Source organism: Apiospora kogelbergensis, assembly GCF_038363985.1.
Source record: "Apiospora kogelbergensis strain CBS 113332 chromosome Unknown utg000002l_segment0_segment0, whole genome shotgun sequence".
NCBI classification, from domain to species: Eukaryota; Fungi; Ascomycota; class Sordariomycetes; order Amphisphaeriales; family Apiosporaceae; genus Apiospora; species Apiospora kogelbergensis.
The window spans coordinates 3,674,802-3,691,955 of NW_027117419.1; the positions used below are offsets into that span (position 1 = coordinate 3,674,802).

Below are 17,154 nucleotides of genomic sequence, written 5' to 3' on the forward strand. Positions count from 1 at the left end.
CCACCGCTGCCGGCGAGAGTCTCCGCAGAAGCTGTTTGCTGCATGCTGCGAGGTGCCTTTTGCTTCTTTGGTGCTGCCTCTGGTTGATCGGCAACAACACGACTTGATTGACTGGACTCCCGAAAAAACACAACACCTGTCCGTCCCTATCATTGGACTCTGCGGCATGTGAGTCGCGACAACAAATCCAACGCTGCTACACCATCTCAGATGCTCTTTTTTCGCTGTTGCCTCCCGTTCGCAACCACCATCACCGCCCATTGAGACATCTGACAAATCACCACTGCGACTGCAACCCTCTCATCTCCCTGGCCAATGTCATTATTACATATTCCACGGCCTACATGTAATAAGCCCATCCTTTGCGAAGCGAACAACAACAACTCTAGACCCAGTCCGAGTACGTACAAACGATTGCGCCCTTTTCTTCTTCTTCTTCTTCTTATCTTTCCCCTGTAGCAAGAACAAGCAAAAATACGCTTGTCTGGTCGGCATCGTTCGCTCGCCCGAACCCCCTTCCCCCCGCTGGGTTCGACGGATGCGACGCGCACCAAGGCGCACCAAGGACGATTATTGACTGCTTTGCGACAACCTGTAGAAATACCGATCCCGTTGGCCTGTCGAAACTCTAGCTCACAGTACCCTTGCGACGGGTGAATATGGCGGACAAGCTCACCGAACAGCAGGTCGCCGACCTGATGGCGATCCTGAAAAAAGATGTCTCCGTCGATATGAAAGCCCAGCATGTCACCGCCGCCAAGTCCGCTATCAAGCAACACAACGTCCCGGACATATGCGTCGCGCCGCTTTTCGAGGCCTTGCGCTTGGCTTCGGGCTCCCAGCACCCGGCCCTGGTCAATGCCGGCTTTACCGCACTAAACCACCTGCTTACGCGTCTGTCGCGGCAGGAGCCCAAGTATATCCTGAAGGAAGCAAAGCACACGATGCCGCTGATTGTAGAAAAGCTGGGCGACCCGAAGGATAAGTTCAGAGCTCTGGCCATCCAAGCTATGACAACTATGTACGGCGCCGCGCCAATAGAGGCCGAGCGATTCGTGCGCAACGTCGCTATGGCCGGCAAGAACCCCCGGGCCAAGGAGGCGAGCATGCAGTGGCTGCTGCAGATGCACAACGAGCACGGCTTGCAGTTCAGAGTATACGTTCCTACGCTGATGGAACTGTTGGAGGATGCCGACGGGATGGTGCGCGATACCGCCAAGACCACCGTCATAGAACTGTTCAGGTGCGCCTCCAGAAACTGTGATTTCTTTATAAATCGCCAATGCTGACATGCTGCCCTACAGAGATGCCCCGAATGCTGCAAAATCCGATTTGAAGAAACAACTAAAGAACTTCAAGGTGCGCCCCGCGATAGAATCGGCCATTGTGAAGGAGCTAGCCCCTGGCCCTGCGATAGCCAAACGAATGATGCCGGAGGACCGACCAGATTCTGCGCCTCTCGTCAGGCCGAGAGGAAACCTGGGTGCCAGTGTGTCCTCGATGTCAAGCGAGAGACCTACAACGCCCATGGTGGAAACACGCCCCGAGCCAGTCGACCCCGCGTACGTCAACACGTCGCGTGAGCTAGAGGATATCTTCAGAGAAATGCACCCCTGGTTTGAGGGTAAGGAGACCGAACAAAATTGGCTGAAACGAGAAGAAAGCATCACGAAGCTGAGAAAGCTCATTGCTGGGAATGTGCCTCAAGACTTCCCTGACCAATTTTTGGCTTCGTGTAAAAGCACGTTGGATGGCATCATCAAAGCATGCACGACCCTGCGAACGAGTTTGGCGAAAGAAGGATGTGCTCTCGTCCAAGACATGGCCCTAACCTTCGGGCCTGGTATGGATCCCATGGTTGAATTGCTGATGCAGACTCTGATCAAGCTTTGTGCCGCGACCAAGAAGATCATGTCACAGCTGGCCAATGCCTGTGTTGATACGATCGTCGGCAAAACCACCTACAATGCTAGGATCATGCAACATGTCTGGGGTGCTTGCCAGGACAAGAACGTACAGCCCAGGACCTATGCCGCCGGATGGCTAAAGACATTGATCAACAAGGAGTCGCATCACAAACACCACCTTGAACATTCAGGGGGCCTAGAGCTTATGGAGAAGTGCATCAAGAAGGGTCTAGCTGATGCAAACCCTGGCGTTCGTGAGCAGATGCGTTCGGCATATTGGCTGTTTGCTACTATTTGGTCCGCAAGAGCAGAAACGTGAGCCGGCCTTGACCCCTTTTCTGAATACCGAGTCAGTGTACTAACTTATTTCGCAGCATTATGGAGAACCTAGATACCACGGCGCAGAAGCTTCTATACAAGGACTCCCACAACCCCAACTCGTCCGCCAAACCGGCTGAGCCGGTACCAGCGCGCCCAGGCATGGGCTTGTCGAAGAGCACAATAAACACGTCATCAAAACCATCGTTGAGAGAGGCTATGATGGCACAGAAAAAGGCTCTCGCAGTAAAGAACCTGCCAGTCCGCCCAGGCTCTGCAATGGCTACGATATCCCCGCAGCGTACAGCACCCACGATGTCGAGCTCTTCTTCACAACCCAGCACTGCTGCGTCTACGAGCCAGACGCGGACAAAGGCTACGGCCAGCCATGGAGGCATGTCTGCTGCCCCTACAAGGCCTGTAAGAAAACGGCCCGAGATGGGGCAACGGCCAGAAATGGCGCCTCGACCCGCTACTGCCGGGCCATACTCCGGTCGCAACCATGATGGTCCACTGTCCGAGAGGTCCAGCCCTGAGGTCAAATCCAAGGCTGCTAACCCCAAAGCAATCTCGGGGTCTCCTAGGAGGACGGCGCCGAGACCCAGACCCGGGCACCAACCTACTCTCTCAGCGAGTCCAGTGTAATGAGCCCGCCAAAGCCAGCGGCGACGACAGGCACAGCAGCGGCTGCAACATCACCACGACAGACCCCGGCCAAGGTCTTGGCTGCCATGGCTGCTTTTGACCCCAGTAGTAGCCCGTCGAAGGCCGATGAAGAGTTCTCTCTGGTCGTACCCAACGTGGTTGACCTCAAGGAACATGTCACACCGATATACACAGAGGATGAACCGTTTGTCATGGTAGAGCCGCATGATGTGCACGAAGAGCCTACAGTTTACGTGGAGCCTGCTGAGCCCGCGGAGCCCCAAGAGGCTACAGAGATCCCGGCTCCTGTAGAACCTGCAGAATTTGCAACACCCGAAGTGTTAACAGAGCCTACGCAGCCCACAGAACTCTCGGAACCCATGGAAGTGTCAGAACCCGTGGTTGTAGTCCAGCCCGAAGAGTTGAAGGGTAGTCCGCAAACAGAGGAGCCACTCCCGGAAACGCCATCGAAAACACTGAAGGTCTATGAGGATCCTTTGACTGCCGAATCCCCTTCCACTACTCCGCGGCCCACAACCAATGGAGACTCTGAGCGACCTGTTCTGGAAGCAAGACACGTTAATGAAGATGCTGCCCGCTTGAATTTGAGCGCAAGCGCTGTCGAGGCCGCAGGGGAGGATCCATCGATCAATCCTGACAAAGTCCGCCAGAATGCCCGCCTACTAGAAAGCGGTACTGCACGCGTCAAATCACGCACTCTCGACGTCCACGGGTTCCGAAAGTTGCAGTCGCTGATACGGGACCCCAAGGGCCTTTTCACCGACGAGAGATTTGATGCGCTTCTCGTTGGCTTGTTCCAGTATTTGGAATCACCTCTCCCAGACCTGAGCACTGAGAAGGCCCAGGACGTCAAGGCCCAGGTCTTGGCGACCATCAAGCTTATGCTAAAGAAACTGCGTGACAGCTTCCAACCCCATGTCTCGAGAGGACTGGAAGCGCTGCTTACTACCCGTGCCGCCTATGAAGCTCGCACGCATATAGTGAGCGGCCTGGAGCTCCTGGCCGACGAGTTGGTGCTTCTCGGTGACGCCGACGAGATCACCGTGATCATGACGCGCCGCCTGGGCGAGATAGAGGCGGACCCGGCCGGCTCGCGCAGCCTCAGCATGGGCCTGCATGTGCTCAAGCAGCTTATCGACACGCGCCCGGCCTTCACGCCCAACGAGACCGAGATCACGGGCCTGGCTGGCCTGGCGGCCCGCTGCCTCGAGAGCCGCGAGAGCCGCGTGCGCATGGACGCCGTCCAACTCTGCGTGGCCCTGCACGCGCGCGTCGGCGAGCACAAATTCTGGGAGTGCATGAAGGGAGTCAAGGACGACCCCAAGAGCCTCATCACCTACTACGTGGTCAAACGCCAGCGGGAGACGCCTGCGCCCACGTCCGCCGGCCCCGCAGCGGCGGCTTAGTAGTTGAAAAGTTGCTGCTGGACCGCGGTGGCGCTGACGTGGTGCCTAGCCTGGCTGTTATTCGCCTGGGCGTGCATCTTGCGAAACTGTTGTCTTGGCCTCCTTGGAGGTTTCTCTTCTTCTTTTTCTCAGCCTGTTTTATCTTCTCTTTCCCCACCTTGTGCTTGTCCTAGTCGCTGCCACTCCTCGCCGTTTCCTCCACGTCTTTGGGGTCTCTTTTCTCGTATTAGGGTCTCTATAGATGCGGAGTGGCGGAGAGAATGGGGCAGCAAATAAGCACGCGAATACTCGGAAAGAGAGACGTGGTAGCCACTACATCGGAGTTTCAGCTTGCGATGGCGTGTCGAATTTTACCGCTATTATTTATACCTCTTGTATTTTCCCGCTTCTCTTCTTTTCCCCTTCGTTTCTTTACTTGGCTCTCCTTCTTGACCCGCCGCAAGAGAGTGAGAGATAGGGAAAGGGGTAAAACAAATTCGGCGTGCTCAAAGCGCGGACCTGGGGGAGTTTTTCAGAAAGGGTTTTGTATGATTTTGCATGCAACAGACAATGGCCGTGGTTCAAGTGGAGTCGAGCATTCTGGGGTTTTTTTTTCTTTTTGGTGTTGAATACCTAGGAGGGAGGGAGGAGGCAAGTGATGCGACAGAGAGGCTTTTTTGGTTTCTTCCTTTCTGTGGCTGGCTCTCTGAGAGAAAGAAAGAGAAGAGGTTCCTTGTGTACTTTATACAGACTTTTGTAATGATACGACACTTTTGCGAGTATAATAATAAAATCAAACACTCCAGCAAGCATTGGATATTCCCATTGTCGCTTGATCGATGCAAAGTACGAGCTACTATATAAGTAACTGGTAGAAACAGTAGGACACCTTACAAACGCCTCCCCTCTTAGACTTTTGCTATGGGGTATCTTAGTCTAAGAAGCATCTAATCCACAGTACCAACCAAAGCCTTTTTATCTTCTTTCCGCCGATTTGTTCCTCTTTCAATACCATGAATGCCATGAGACGCTCTTCTCTCGCCCTCCCATACAACCGAAACATTGAGCATCGTGTCAGTTCGACAAGCCTCTCAAGTAAGGAGAAGGTTGGAGCAGTAGAGGAACTCGAGCGACCGTGAGTCGGATTGATCAAAAGAAAAATGATCCCTTCGTTCCTGCAGGAAGGCACCTAAAGGAATGTTAGTATTGGCATTGCCTACTAAGATTTGGGTGAGGGGGGCATTACAAGTCACATTCAAGTCCCTGTAGTACTTCTTCACTATATCATCCTGCTGTTCATCAGCCACAAGAGGCGTATCCGAGTCAGGCGCTGTTGCCCTGGGGAGAGTGTGTCGGATCATCAGGAGCATCCGCAAGAGGTCGCAGAGTCCATACCCCTGATGGTAGAAGTGGTCGGGCTGTTTCTCGAGGGGCCACTGCTGCCGGATGCTTTCGCCCTCCCATGCCTTGAAGGCCCATGTAGTCTTCTCAACGCAGTTCAAGAATACCATGGCGGTGAGGGAACATGGGGAATCCTAGCTTTGTCTTGCCGTCCTGCAAGTTGCGCTGGATCCCGTTGAGAAGGCTTTTACTAGTTGCGGCGGCCTTTCGCTCGGCCCCGGCTGTAAGCTGCGTGCAGATATTCGTGAATATTTCGTTGTGGGAATCATCCGTAACCTCCACAACGCCACCACTGCCGTCGCTCATCTTCCTAAGAAAAGACCACTGGCGTTCGCGGTCCATCAGCTCTACCAGGCCCCAAAGATCCAGTGATCTTCGTAGCAACTCATCGTTGCTTTCTTCAGCAACCTGCATGGCACACTCGAGAGTAACCCGTACATGGGACGATTGCTCGCGCTTGATAAGCTCAGGCAACACTTGGCGCATATATGCCTCTACCTTGGCCGGGATGTCCTCCTTGTTGGAATCAATCATAACCAGCGTGCCAGGAGCATCGGGGTCGACCTTGTGTTCTTGGAGATCTTTGGTGGAATGGCCTTCCAGCATCTGTAGAACCATCTGGTGCCCAGTTTCCTTGAAATGTGACGCTTCGATAACGACACCCTTATTGGACAAGGTGTATTCGCTCTTCAACTCGTTAATGCGTTTCTGTGCTATGACAACCTGGACACCAGCTGAGTAGAGTTCGAGCTGTTCAGCCAGCTTTGTTCGCACGCATCCAGTAAGCCAGACCCGAGGCGAGAGGACCTTCCGACATGTGTCACACGGAGTGCCCTTTGAGCACACTTTTCGCAATATTCGACATCGTATGCAAGCACCAATGCGACGCACTTCCTGCACCTCTTTCCGTCGCTCCGAGTCGAATCGAGCCCTTGCATGTTTCGAGCGCGTTCCGTTGGGACTGATCGTTTCCATGCGCATGCCACCTTTGGCGAGGCTAAACGCAAGTTGCTGGCTTTGACTGCTTACCGTTGCTGGTGCCTGGAGACCCTCGGGGATATACGTGAGCTCTGCCCATGGTGTTTCTGTGATGTTGACCTGGGCATCACCTGGTGTTGCAGGGCGTCTGGCGTCTGGAGCCAACGGCGGTGAAAAGTCGATCAACATGTCTGCTTCCGTGGCTAGACCCTCGGCTACGAGAGGTGCAGGAGCTTCAGATGTGGTGGTTGCCATATTGGATACAGGCGGTTCCAGTCCTGTCGACGGACTCATGGTGACATCTGACTCGGGGGGAAGGAAGCTTCTGGGAGGGGGGTGTTCCCCATTGGCCTCCGAGGTTGGTGCAAACTGTAGCGATTCCACGGCTGCCAAGTTCTCATCAGGGGCTGACGTCACAGGACACTCACTGCTACCCATGGGCTCTGAAGTTGCTTCATCATGCAATACCTGGTGCAACTGAGGATCAAGGAAGGAGGGGTTCAGACGAGCAGTGGCTGCAACGGCTACAGAGAGGTTCGAGTCTGCGGGCACGCCATCAGCTTGGAGTAGATTTTGCAACTTCTCCTCTGTGGTGAGCTCGTGCTCATGCTGCATCTCATGCTGTATTTCCTGCGGCATCTCGTGCGGCAATGCATGTTGCATCTCGTGCGGCATTCCGTGCTGCATTTCATGCTGCATCTCATGTTGCATTTCGTGATGCATTTCGTGATGCATACCATGGTGCATGTCATGCTGCATTTCAGGCTGGACACCCTCTAAGCCTGGCTGGCCTTCTGTCTGCGGGTGGCCATCGAAAGTCAAGGGTTGGCCTTCCATGGTAAACTGCTCGTGAAGCTGTTGGAAATCGTGATGTTCCATAGGAGCAAGCAGGCTGTCAGCAAAAGGTGCCGAAGTCGCATCGACGGGCTGATTACGATTGTGCGGCACATGGTCATCGTGTTTCTCGCTGAGATCAATCTGGCGGGAGACCTCGGCCAGTGTCTCGAGCGCAGTCCAGTTGCTCTGCGTCAAGGCGAGCGCATTAGCTGCCGCGGTGTTCTGGGCGTTGTTGGCCCTGTTGTTGCGGGCGGCAGCCGTGTTCCCATGTATGCCATGGAGGGCCAGGCACGCATTGATTCTCTCGGCTTCCGAGATGGCAGGACAGTTCTTGGTGAGATGGTTTGTCAGAGAATCGATGCGGCCTTTGGCAAAGTGCTCGCCACATTTCACACAGGTATGCGCATATCTGTTACTGTTGTCCTTGAGCTTCTCGCCTCTCTCAAAGTACGAGAGGATGACTGGATTGGGCTATGTAAGTCGATACTAGTCAGCAACTTGTTGTACATGATGAAGAAGCAATTCGGCATTAGTGATGCCAGAAGACGAGAGATTGGGTTTTTTCCATTATGACTTTGACATTATCTTCACATCAACAAAAACCCAACAGACAACGAGAACGAACTCTGGAACTTACCTTTCGACCCATCGTAAAGTCGTCGCGATGGTGATGCTCATGCGGCAAAGGTAGGGTGGAAGGCGGTGAGAAGAAATTTGGGCGGTGAATGGGCGTCGAGAAAATAGAACCGGAAATATTTGTCAGTCGTAGTGGGATGTCGAATCCTGCCAGCTAATTTTTTTTCTCTTCCTATTCAGTGGAGCTTGCAGGGTTGCCAAGAGTTGGTGCGAGTATCTGTACGGAATACTTGGGCAAAGCACAAGAAAACTGTACCTGTGCTGGCTCCGTAATCTTCACAATTTATTAGTTTCATTCTAGCACGGTCATTGTGTAGTACACACACAGGTTAGGTGCCTTCACAGTGACCCCCCACACCCGCAGGAGCCCCCAGAGACGTCAAGCGGGCTATCAGTATATACAACTATTAGATCTCAACGTGAAAGAAACCAAACACATTCTAAATACTGCGCATGTCCATTACGAGACGTGAAAGACAATCGTCTACTGCTATATCGTCGTGTCAGATTTATACGAACCCCCCACCCCTCAAAATCTATATCTCCGTATCGGAATCTCATAATCCATTTGCGCCTCCCATGACCAAAAAGCGCTCTTGGATCGGCTATAGCCCGTCCACCAAGCAGCCAGGTAACACCGGAGCCATGCAAGAACCCCTTCATCACCGCCAAAGATTGCCCATCTACAGGCCAGCTCCATTACGACCAGACATCCTCCTAAAGCAAGAGGTTAGCACGGCTTGACTCGAGAGGAAACCATTTGGTTTGACGTACCTGGTATTGGTTGGACGCTCTCATGTTCTTCACGATCTCCTCGGCCTTGGCCTCGGGGATGCCACGCTGCTCCGAAATGATCTGTGCGAGCACCGTGTTGACTTCGCGTGCCATGTTTGCGGCATCACCACACACGTAGACGTAGGCTTTCTTTTCTAGCAGCTCGTTGATCTCCTTTGAACGTTCCTTGAGCAGGTGTTGGACGTAGACCTTCTTGGGGCCATCTCTCGAGAAAGCAATCGGCATCTCGAAAGCATCACCCAAAGCCTTCTTGCGTTCCTACAATGATGTTAGTGGATGTGTCAAGTAGAAGAGATGATGATCGACTTACCTCCCATTCGGACTCATACATAAAGTCCTCGCTTCGCTTGCGGCAACCAAAGAAGAGTATAGTCTTGCCCACAGTTTCGCCATCCTCGGCCTGCTTTGCGCGTTCTTGTACGAATCCTCGGAAGGGCGCAACACCCGTTCCGGGGCCAATCATGATAATAGGCTTAGAAGGATCGGAAGGGAGCTTGAAGTTAGAGTGGCGAACGTGTACCGGCACATGGATACCGTCGTACTTGTTGCGAGGACCACAAATTTCGTACGTCAGACCAAACGGCTTGGGGTTCGGCTCGCCATTCTGCTTTTCCTTGAGAGCAAGCAGGTAGTTGGTAGCCACACCTTGGAAGGGATCGGCGCGTCCAGGGATCAGTTGCGACTCGACCACAGCCGTGATGGAGATCTTCTTGGGCTGTACAGCCGAAGACGAAGAGATGGAGTAGTAACGGGGTTGCAGCTTGGTTAGACCTTCGATAAAAGCAGAGAAGGGCACATTGTTCCACTTCTGGCCACCGCCAACTGAACGGAGAAGACCCGCGAGGTTGTAGTGGTACTTGCTGACCTTTTCATGGAAGTAATCCTTATCTTGTCCGAGCTTGGTCATCTCCGCCTTGGAAGACTCATCAGGGGCGAAAGCAGCAAGGGTGGCTACGAATTGACGGGAAATGGGAGCACAGATCTCCATGTGGTATCGCGCAATAGCATCATAGGTTGTAGGAGTCGGGAAGGGAACTTTGGCCGTGGGCTCAAGAGCTTTGACACTAATAACAGCGTCTCTCTTCTCAGTGAGACCAAGAATATCCAGGAAATAGTCAACCTCTTGACCAGCGTTTGTAGGCCAGATAGCGATGTGATCACCAGTTTGATAGGACAAGTTCGAGCCACTGATGTCAACTTCCATGTGGAGGCAGTTGCGATCCTTGACGCTGAAGATTTCACGGGACTCGACGATCGGGGCAATGTAAGGGTTGTGGGCGTTGAAGGGACCGCGAGCAGAGCCTTCGAGGTGCATCTTGTTGGGTTCGCCAAGGTAAACCTCGTGCGACTCCTTGTTCAAGCCTTCACGCTCGACGATGCCAAAGATAGGCTCGTATTGTGCTTCTCGCTCCTCCAGTCCCATCTTCTTGGCAAGAGCAGCCCACATGGGCTCCTTCCAGGCTAGGAAATCTTCTTCCATAGTTCCGGCACCATCGTCGCCTTCACCAGCATCGCCAATTCTGTGGGCGCCGAGCTTTGTCAAAGCCTTGTCCACGTTACGGACCATAGAGTTGTAGTGTTCGTAGGTGTTGTTGCCCAGGCCGAATGTGACATATTTCAGGGTACCCAGAGGCGGGTCGGCCGATTCGGAAAAGGAGGCATCTTCGCCAGTGATGAATTCGTAGAAATCAACGGCATTGTCCGTGGGTTCGCCTTCACCGTAGGTTGCGAGAACGAAGAAGACGACCTTGTCTTCCGGGAGTTGGTCGAGGTTGTCGTAGTCATAGTCCTCGAGGTCGGCTACCATAGTCTCAAGCCCGAATCGGCTCTTGCCCTCTTTGGCCAGTCTCGAGGCATAGTCCTCCGCAGTGCCAGTTTGCGAGCCATAGAAGATGATGCAGTTTTTACCGGCTTCCTCGATTTTCTCGATTATATTTCTCGTCTTGCCAGCCTTCAAACCGTTGGTGTTGGCAAACGAGTTGGCATAAGGATCTTTGGTGACACCCCACAGCTTGCCCTTGGTGAAGTAGGCGGCGGTGGCTATCAGGATGACCGACAGGACCATGATGTCCAGGGTGTCGAGCTGGGTTGCCATGATGACACTGCCTGGCGACACAGAAGCCGTGTAGGCCAGCGAGAGAAAACCGAGGTTGTCGCTAGCAATGGCGGGCCACGCTGGTCAAAGTTGCGGTGCACTGGGCGTATACTGTGTACGTGATCAGGGTGGAGAGTGAAGTTGAACCAGTTTGGATCCCCTAGTCCAGCCCGAAAGTATCACAAAACGCGACTTGAAATCACCCAAACGAAGCCAATCGTTCGGTGTGAGCCTCCAAAATGATCGCAGGTGGGAGACAGGAATAGAGTGCGGGTTGGATTTGGGAAAGTGTGGTCGTAAGCAGGGACGAAAGGGCAACCTAAGTCAATCCCTCTCGAAAGTTCCCGGCGGGAAATAATCCACCCCGTAGTCGGGCGCTGGGAGGCAGGACCAACAAGCCAGATAGGTACTTTTGGGGGATTTTCAGTGCTGGCTGGCGGTATGTTCTACTTGGGTGTTAGGGTGAGTGTGAGTGGGTGCTCGCAGTGCGTGTGCTTACGGCACGGCTGGGACGGGCCAAAGACGGCAATCGATTCTTCTGCTTGTTTCCCGTCACCCTCGGATTTGGGGGTCTGCTGCTTTCAGGGTACTTCTTGGGCCGGGAAGGAATTGTGCAATAGTGCAATAGTGCAATAGCGTGAGATTTGACCACGCTGTCCAGACTCAGACTTAGTGACCTCCAGACCAACTCCACTCCACTAAGTAGCTGTGTTGCATCGATAGTAGAGAACCCCGCAAAGTGTTGCTCTTGGAAGACCAGAGGGTTGGGTAGAAGGGATACAGAATGACGGATTGGATCGTAAGATGGTGGAATCAGAAGAAACCCGTGGAAGGATCCGATTGCATATGATAATGGATTGCTCCTTGTGGACCGTCTTTCCCACGGGCTTGGCCTGCGAGGTGTGTGACCTTGGGTTCTGTTGAGGTGCAGCTGGTACGGAGTATTCGGAGCATATTTCTGCTACGCGATAGGTACATTCTTGGAAGCCTCCCCGTGCCTCGTTCCCAGTCATACTGTATGCAGAGTGGTGACGGCTTGAACAGACAGTGAAACTACTGGGCGAGATTATCTATCTTGCCTAGGCAACTATCTCCTCTTCATTTCTATTGGTACAGTAAGCAAGGCACTGTACCATACCACTTGCAGCACACTAGCATTGAACTTGGCCCGGCTTGACCTGGCACCTTTGTTATCCACGCCGGCTCCTTGAAATCCCGCCCATCGGCGACCGGATAGATAGAGATCTTATGCTCGTAGCCGATTCTCCGATCAATCTCAGAATGCAGATTTTTGGTACAGCATTGCAGAATGTATTGTCTGTGTTTCCGTGGCCTAGGTATGTATACGTGAATGGCCACAGTTTGTATGCGCGTAGCACATGTATCCCAGGATGGGTAGTTGTTTCATCTAATTGACGTGAATATGCATGAGAGGAGGAACATAATCATCATCGAATATGTTTAAAGTTAACGTGGGTGCAGCCGACCATAGCAAAAGCTTTCTATCGATACCCGAACATCTGGTAGGTTTCTTCCACACATCAGGTCCGATGCATGGCTGAGCCAGATACACACAATGCCACATTACCTGACTAGCCGCACTTGATGCAAGAAACTTCCGAATTGCCAAGCGGTAGGCGGCAGACCCCTCTCGGCGTCTTTGACAGGAGCTTTGATCAATACATTCCAGAGGTATTGGGTTGATACCTCTCCGATACACTGTTTGGCCACGCCTGTCGATATTTGAAACCCATTTGAAGCTTAAATTTCATAGCCAAAATCATCATACAGCATAGCTATGGAATTGTTCCCTACGTCTCAGCAGATAGACCAACTAAGAAACAAGTGACATTACGATGCAGGTGATAAATGATGCACCTACCAGAATCGCGCACCACTAGATACACAAGTCTAAGTGGCTTGTAAGCCAAGTGCGGGTGCCAAAACTGACAGAATTGACAGTGTCCACTGTTCCCGCGCTTACTTGGCGCAAGATAACGACGCAGCTTGCAGTCTATCGAGTTAACACCAAATGCTACTTGAAGGCTTATATGACTGCGACTCCGACGTCTTTGTTGTATGATGCATATAGCCAAGCCAGGCATTAGAGTGGATTCATTCGCCTTGGCCAGTCTTCTTCTACACATCATTATGGGGACGTCCGGGTGCACTGGACGAAAAGGAATGGATATATGTAAAGATTTGTGCCTATATCCATTGCATTTACTCCTCTCCAACACAATGCAACGATTAAGCTTTAGGATCAGAGACCTGTCTCCCGCACACTGAAGTGGCTAGGATCCTAGGATCCTTGATTGCGAATCTCTCTTTCCTCGACGCAGGAAGGGATTGCACAGCACACGTTGGGCCAGCGAACCGCTTGACTGGCGTATGCGATTCTGATAGGTCATCGGGCCGTACCTTGCATGCCCAATAGACCCAAAAAACGTGATGGAGCAGCGGGACAAGATTAGCTAATAGCGAGTCGTTCAGGATGCCATAGCGTAGCGTGCAACCTCCCACCTCCCTCTAGCCTCCCACCTCCCTCTAGCCTCCCACCTCCCTCGCCTGCCGGCTGCTCGCTAGAAGGGCAGAAAAAAAAAAGGGACCAGGATGCCTCAGGCCCGGGGATTTTTCAATCTAATTCTCCCTCCGTTGCGACAGTACAGGAAATTTACATCATAGCATTCTAGATTGTCCGACTAGCCAATTCATCAAATTAGATGCAGCAAACACCACCAGTTGCCAGTCCCGGTCCGGTCGCCATCAGAGAGATCATGGGGAATGATTTATACATGATATGATGATGAGGTGTGAGTGTGTTGGTTTCCATTCCTTACAGCCCTCTCCATAACCCATCCTGGACGTACCCATCCGTACCCCTTGTAGCGTGCACCCTGATCAGTCGAAACACAAGCTTGCGGCCGGCGTCACGCCCCAATCTGAGCGCGGCGAACAGCCTTCGGCGGCCAACAAGCTTCCCGTCTGGTCTGCACAAAACTGTCTGGTTTCACAAGAGAGGGGTGAACCGTCTAGGATAAGGTGCTTGGAGAGTGCAGTTACTGTATTCGATGCCGTTACTGACATCGTCGCCGGTACTTGTAGCTCCGTCGCAGGCACTTGCAGAACTTAGCCACGATCCACTGAGGCACTCTCCTCGGTCCCGTTCAACATCACGGCTCAACGCCCTCGACGAGGATGACAGCTGGGAGAACACCATTCGACCTCTCCCGCTATCCCTAGAGCCTCTCACCAGTCGCTCCGCTTCGCATTCTCGAGAGTCTTCCCTCGATAAGATCCAGTCCATCGGACTCGCCGGTATACCAGAGTCCCCGCCATACTCCGCCGGCCCGACCTCCTCGCCGCGGCTTCCGACTTCCGCTGGTTCCCGCCAAGGCTTTGGGGGCATCCTGGAAAGAGTGATAGACCCGAAGGCAACAGCGTATGGGCACCACCGACAGACGTCAATCGTCCATGGGTTCCAACACTCGAGGAATGGAAGTTTGGCTAGCACGTCTTCGAGTCCCCTTAGCCCGCAGATGATAGCTGCCGCCGGAGTTGGGCTACTGAACGACAGAACGGAACCGCTTGGGACGGTTCGAACGGAGACGGATGCGACCATGGCTTCCCGACCACCAACCGCCTTATCAGGCTCAACCGCGAACTCCAATATGCACCCTACATTAGAGAGGACCTTGTCCACGACCGAAAGCAATTCGGGGACACTTACGCAGCGAAGGGTAGAGCGAATGCACAGCAGGTCTAGACGGGATCATTCCCACCACCCGTCACACTCTTCGCGACATCATAACGAACAAAAGACCGTCGGTGAATATGCCTTGCATGTCCTATTTTACATGTGAGTTTGCGAAATATCTTGAGCCCCTCCGAAGCATACTAATCTGTATCCAAGTTCATCGCACTCGCTGAAGAGAAGCTGAACGAGTGCATCACTGTTCCATTTGACCCTGAACCGCAGATCGAGCAGATCTGCGGACCCGGGGCGGACCCGGCCTTTGACCAGTTCATCGTAGCTCTTGGACACATCGCAAAGCAAAGGCCAAAACCTCTTATCGACCTGATTATGCTGTGGAGGAAACACAAGAGCGAATCCGCCAGCGAAGCAAGGCAACAGCTTCAGCAATCTCGAGGTGCCCCTACTAGCGCGCCCCTTCTGAGACGCAATACCGAGCCGGTACAAGTCATCACTGCCAATGCAGCCGCCCCGGAGGCTGGGGCGGCGAACAGCCCGACGTCCCTTGCAGCGAAACAAGAGTATGTGGCCCAGGCCGAACGTCGTTCTATCGTGTCGATCTATATACTCTGTCGTGTTCTCTTGGAGGTTATCAGCCAAAGTAGTCTTAACTCCATCACGGTCGAAATGGAAGACAAACTCGAAAGCATCATCTTTGGCCAACTTAAGATTGCCGACATTGAACAACTTTTTGTGTCCCCATTGAAGCTGGCCAACTGGAATCTGTTTGCTCAACTTTTGGGAGTCATGAGTGATATCAACTTCGTCAGTGTTACAGATAGATTCGTCGTCGATCTCGATCGCTCGCTTCAGGAATACGCAGCCAAGAGCCCTACCACGGCCAAAGACCCCGAAGGTCAGATGGAGTTGGTGTTGGGAGGGATGAAACATCTGCGCATCAATATCGAGAACGACCTTGCATGGGAGCAGTCGTGTGATTTTCTAGTTTCACTGGGGAGACTTTTCGCGAAATCGCATGGCCAAAAGGTCAAATCAGCATTTTGCCAAGTCTTGGATACACTCCTCCTGCCAATCGCCGCCAAAGCAAGCAATAGTCACTTCGCCAATCCCAAATGGGGAGAAGTCATCAGTAACACTACACCCCGCTTGGCGCAGATGTTCGTCAAACCCCGTCATTGGCAATTTGCATTCCCTTTGACGGCTACCTTGGTCTGCGTCTCACCCCCTGAAACGTCGAGCTCGCAGTGGTTGCAGCTTGTTCTACCCCTACAGCCACGATTGAAAGATCGTGCCATGCGACCACTGTGCCTCCAGGTCATTTCGAGACTCCTCTGGACCTACCTCTACCGGAGTAATGACGCCCTCGCTGGCGTTGCTCGAAAATTAGATGAAGTCATGAAACTCGTGATACCGCCTACCAAGCGAACTTTCACACCTGCCGACACAGCTGTGTCGGGACCGCTCATCCAGATAATCAGAATAATTGGATACAAGCATACAGAGTACTGCTTCAAGAACATCATATTCCCCTTAATCAATGCCGATCTATTCAACTCAAATAAGGACCTAAAGGTCGAGCAACTTGACCCGGACAGGATAGTCATTGGTATAAGGGCATTTCTTGTGGTCTTGTCAGACCTGGAGAAGGGTGAAGACGGCCGCCCTCCGTTCCCGCTCGAGTACGGACCACCGCCTCCTTCGGACAAGGTGGCTCCAGGTTCTCCTCCGGCCGTTCCGACAAATCAACTTCCGCTCAACGGGACGCCGACCCTAGTCCATGGCGACTCGCTTTCAAAGCTAGTCCGACTTGATGCATTAAGTGACGTGGCAAGGGAGTACTACAAAAAGTTCTCGGAGATTCTTGGCAAAATCACCATAATATGCGATAATACATTTGGTGGGCAAGCTGCACTAGACGAAAAGTTCAACAGTCCAGGCCCCAAGACACCAATTGCCGAAACATTCAACTTCACCAGGCGAGAAGACCATCAAAGCCCGGCCGAACAGAAACAGGCGTTCTATGAGCTTCTCCACGTTGCTGTGCAAGCACTGCCTCGCTGTTTATCTAGTGACATCCCCTTCAACCCTCTCATCAACCTTTTATGCACAGGAACCGCCCATGTTCAGACAAACATCGCTGAATCTTCAGCCCAATCCCTCAAGTCCATCGCCCGGCAATCCCATGCAAACCAAGTAACTATGGGGTTTGCCCGCTTCATCTTCAATTTTGATGACCGGTATTCGACCATGTCTGACGGGGGTATGCTGGGGCCTGGCCACATTGAGAACACCTTGCGGCTCTACGTCGAACTGTTGCAAATTTGGAGAGATGAGATCAGAGAGAAAACACGCGAGGCAGCATCCGGCCTTGGCGAAGGCAACGTCACCGATAAAGGGGGATGAAGCTTGATTTATCAAGCA

The 17,154-nt window shown here is 52.8% G+C and overlaps 4 protein-coding genes across 4 annotated transcripts; 2 read left to right on the forward strand and 2 right to left on the reverse strand.

Moving 5' to 3' along the window:
• Positions 1–659: 659 nt before the first annotated feature.
• On the forward strand, positions 660–4,297 carry PG998_004115 (uncharacterized protein; the record flags this gene model as incomplete). The annotated part of the gene is made up of 4 exons (XM_066870933.1): positions 660–1,243; positions 1,305–2,222; positions 2,282–2,762; positions 2,810–4,297. 4 exons carry the CDS (start codon positions 660–662, stop codon positions 4,295–4,297), a joined length of 3,471 nt encoding a protein of 1,156 aa, XP_066734683.1.
• A 1,070-nt stretch (positions 4,298–5,367) lies between these two features.
• PG998_004116 (uncharacterized protein) lies at positions 5,368–7,951 on the reverse strand (the record flags this gene model as incomplete). Its single annotated transcript, XM_066870934.1, has 3 exons — positions 5,368–5,712; positions 5,802–5,842; positions 5,869–7,951. Coding segments are annotated over 3 exons (2,469 nt in total), but the record flags the coding sequence as incomplete, so codon positions are not given.
• An 876-nt stretch (positions 7,952–8,827) lies between these two features.
• On the reverse strand, positions 8,828–11,018 carry PG998_004117 (NADPH-cytochrome P450 reductase; the record flags this gene model as incomplete). The annotated part of the gene is made up of 3 exons (XM_066870935.1): positions 8,828–8,845; positions 8,903–9,181; positions 9,234–11,018. 3 exons carry the CDS (start codon positions 11,016–11,018, stop codon positions 8,828–8,830), a joined length of 2,082 nt encoding a protein of 693 aa, XP_066734685.1.
• A 3,671-nt stretch (positions 11,019–14,689) lies between these two features.
• PG998_004118 (cell morphogenesis N-terminal-domain-containing protein) lies at positions 14,690–17,136 on the forward strand (the record flags this gene model as incomplete). Its single annotated transcript, XM_066870936.1, has 2 exons — positions 14,690–14,758; positions 14,932–17,136. The coding sequence occupies 2 exons, from the start codon at positions 14,690–14,692 to the stop codon at positions 17,134–17,136; spliced, it is 2,274 nt and encodes a 757-aa protein (XP_066734686.1).
• Positions 17,137–17,154: the final 18 nt, after the last annotated feature.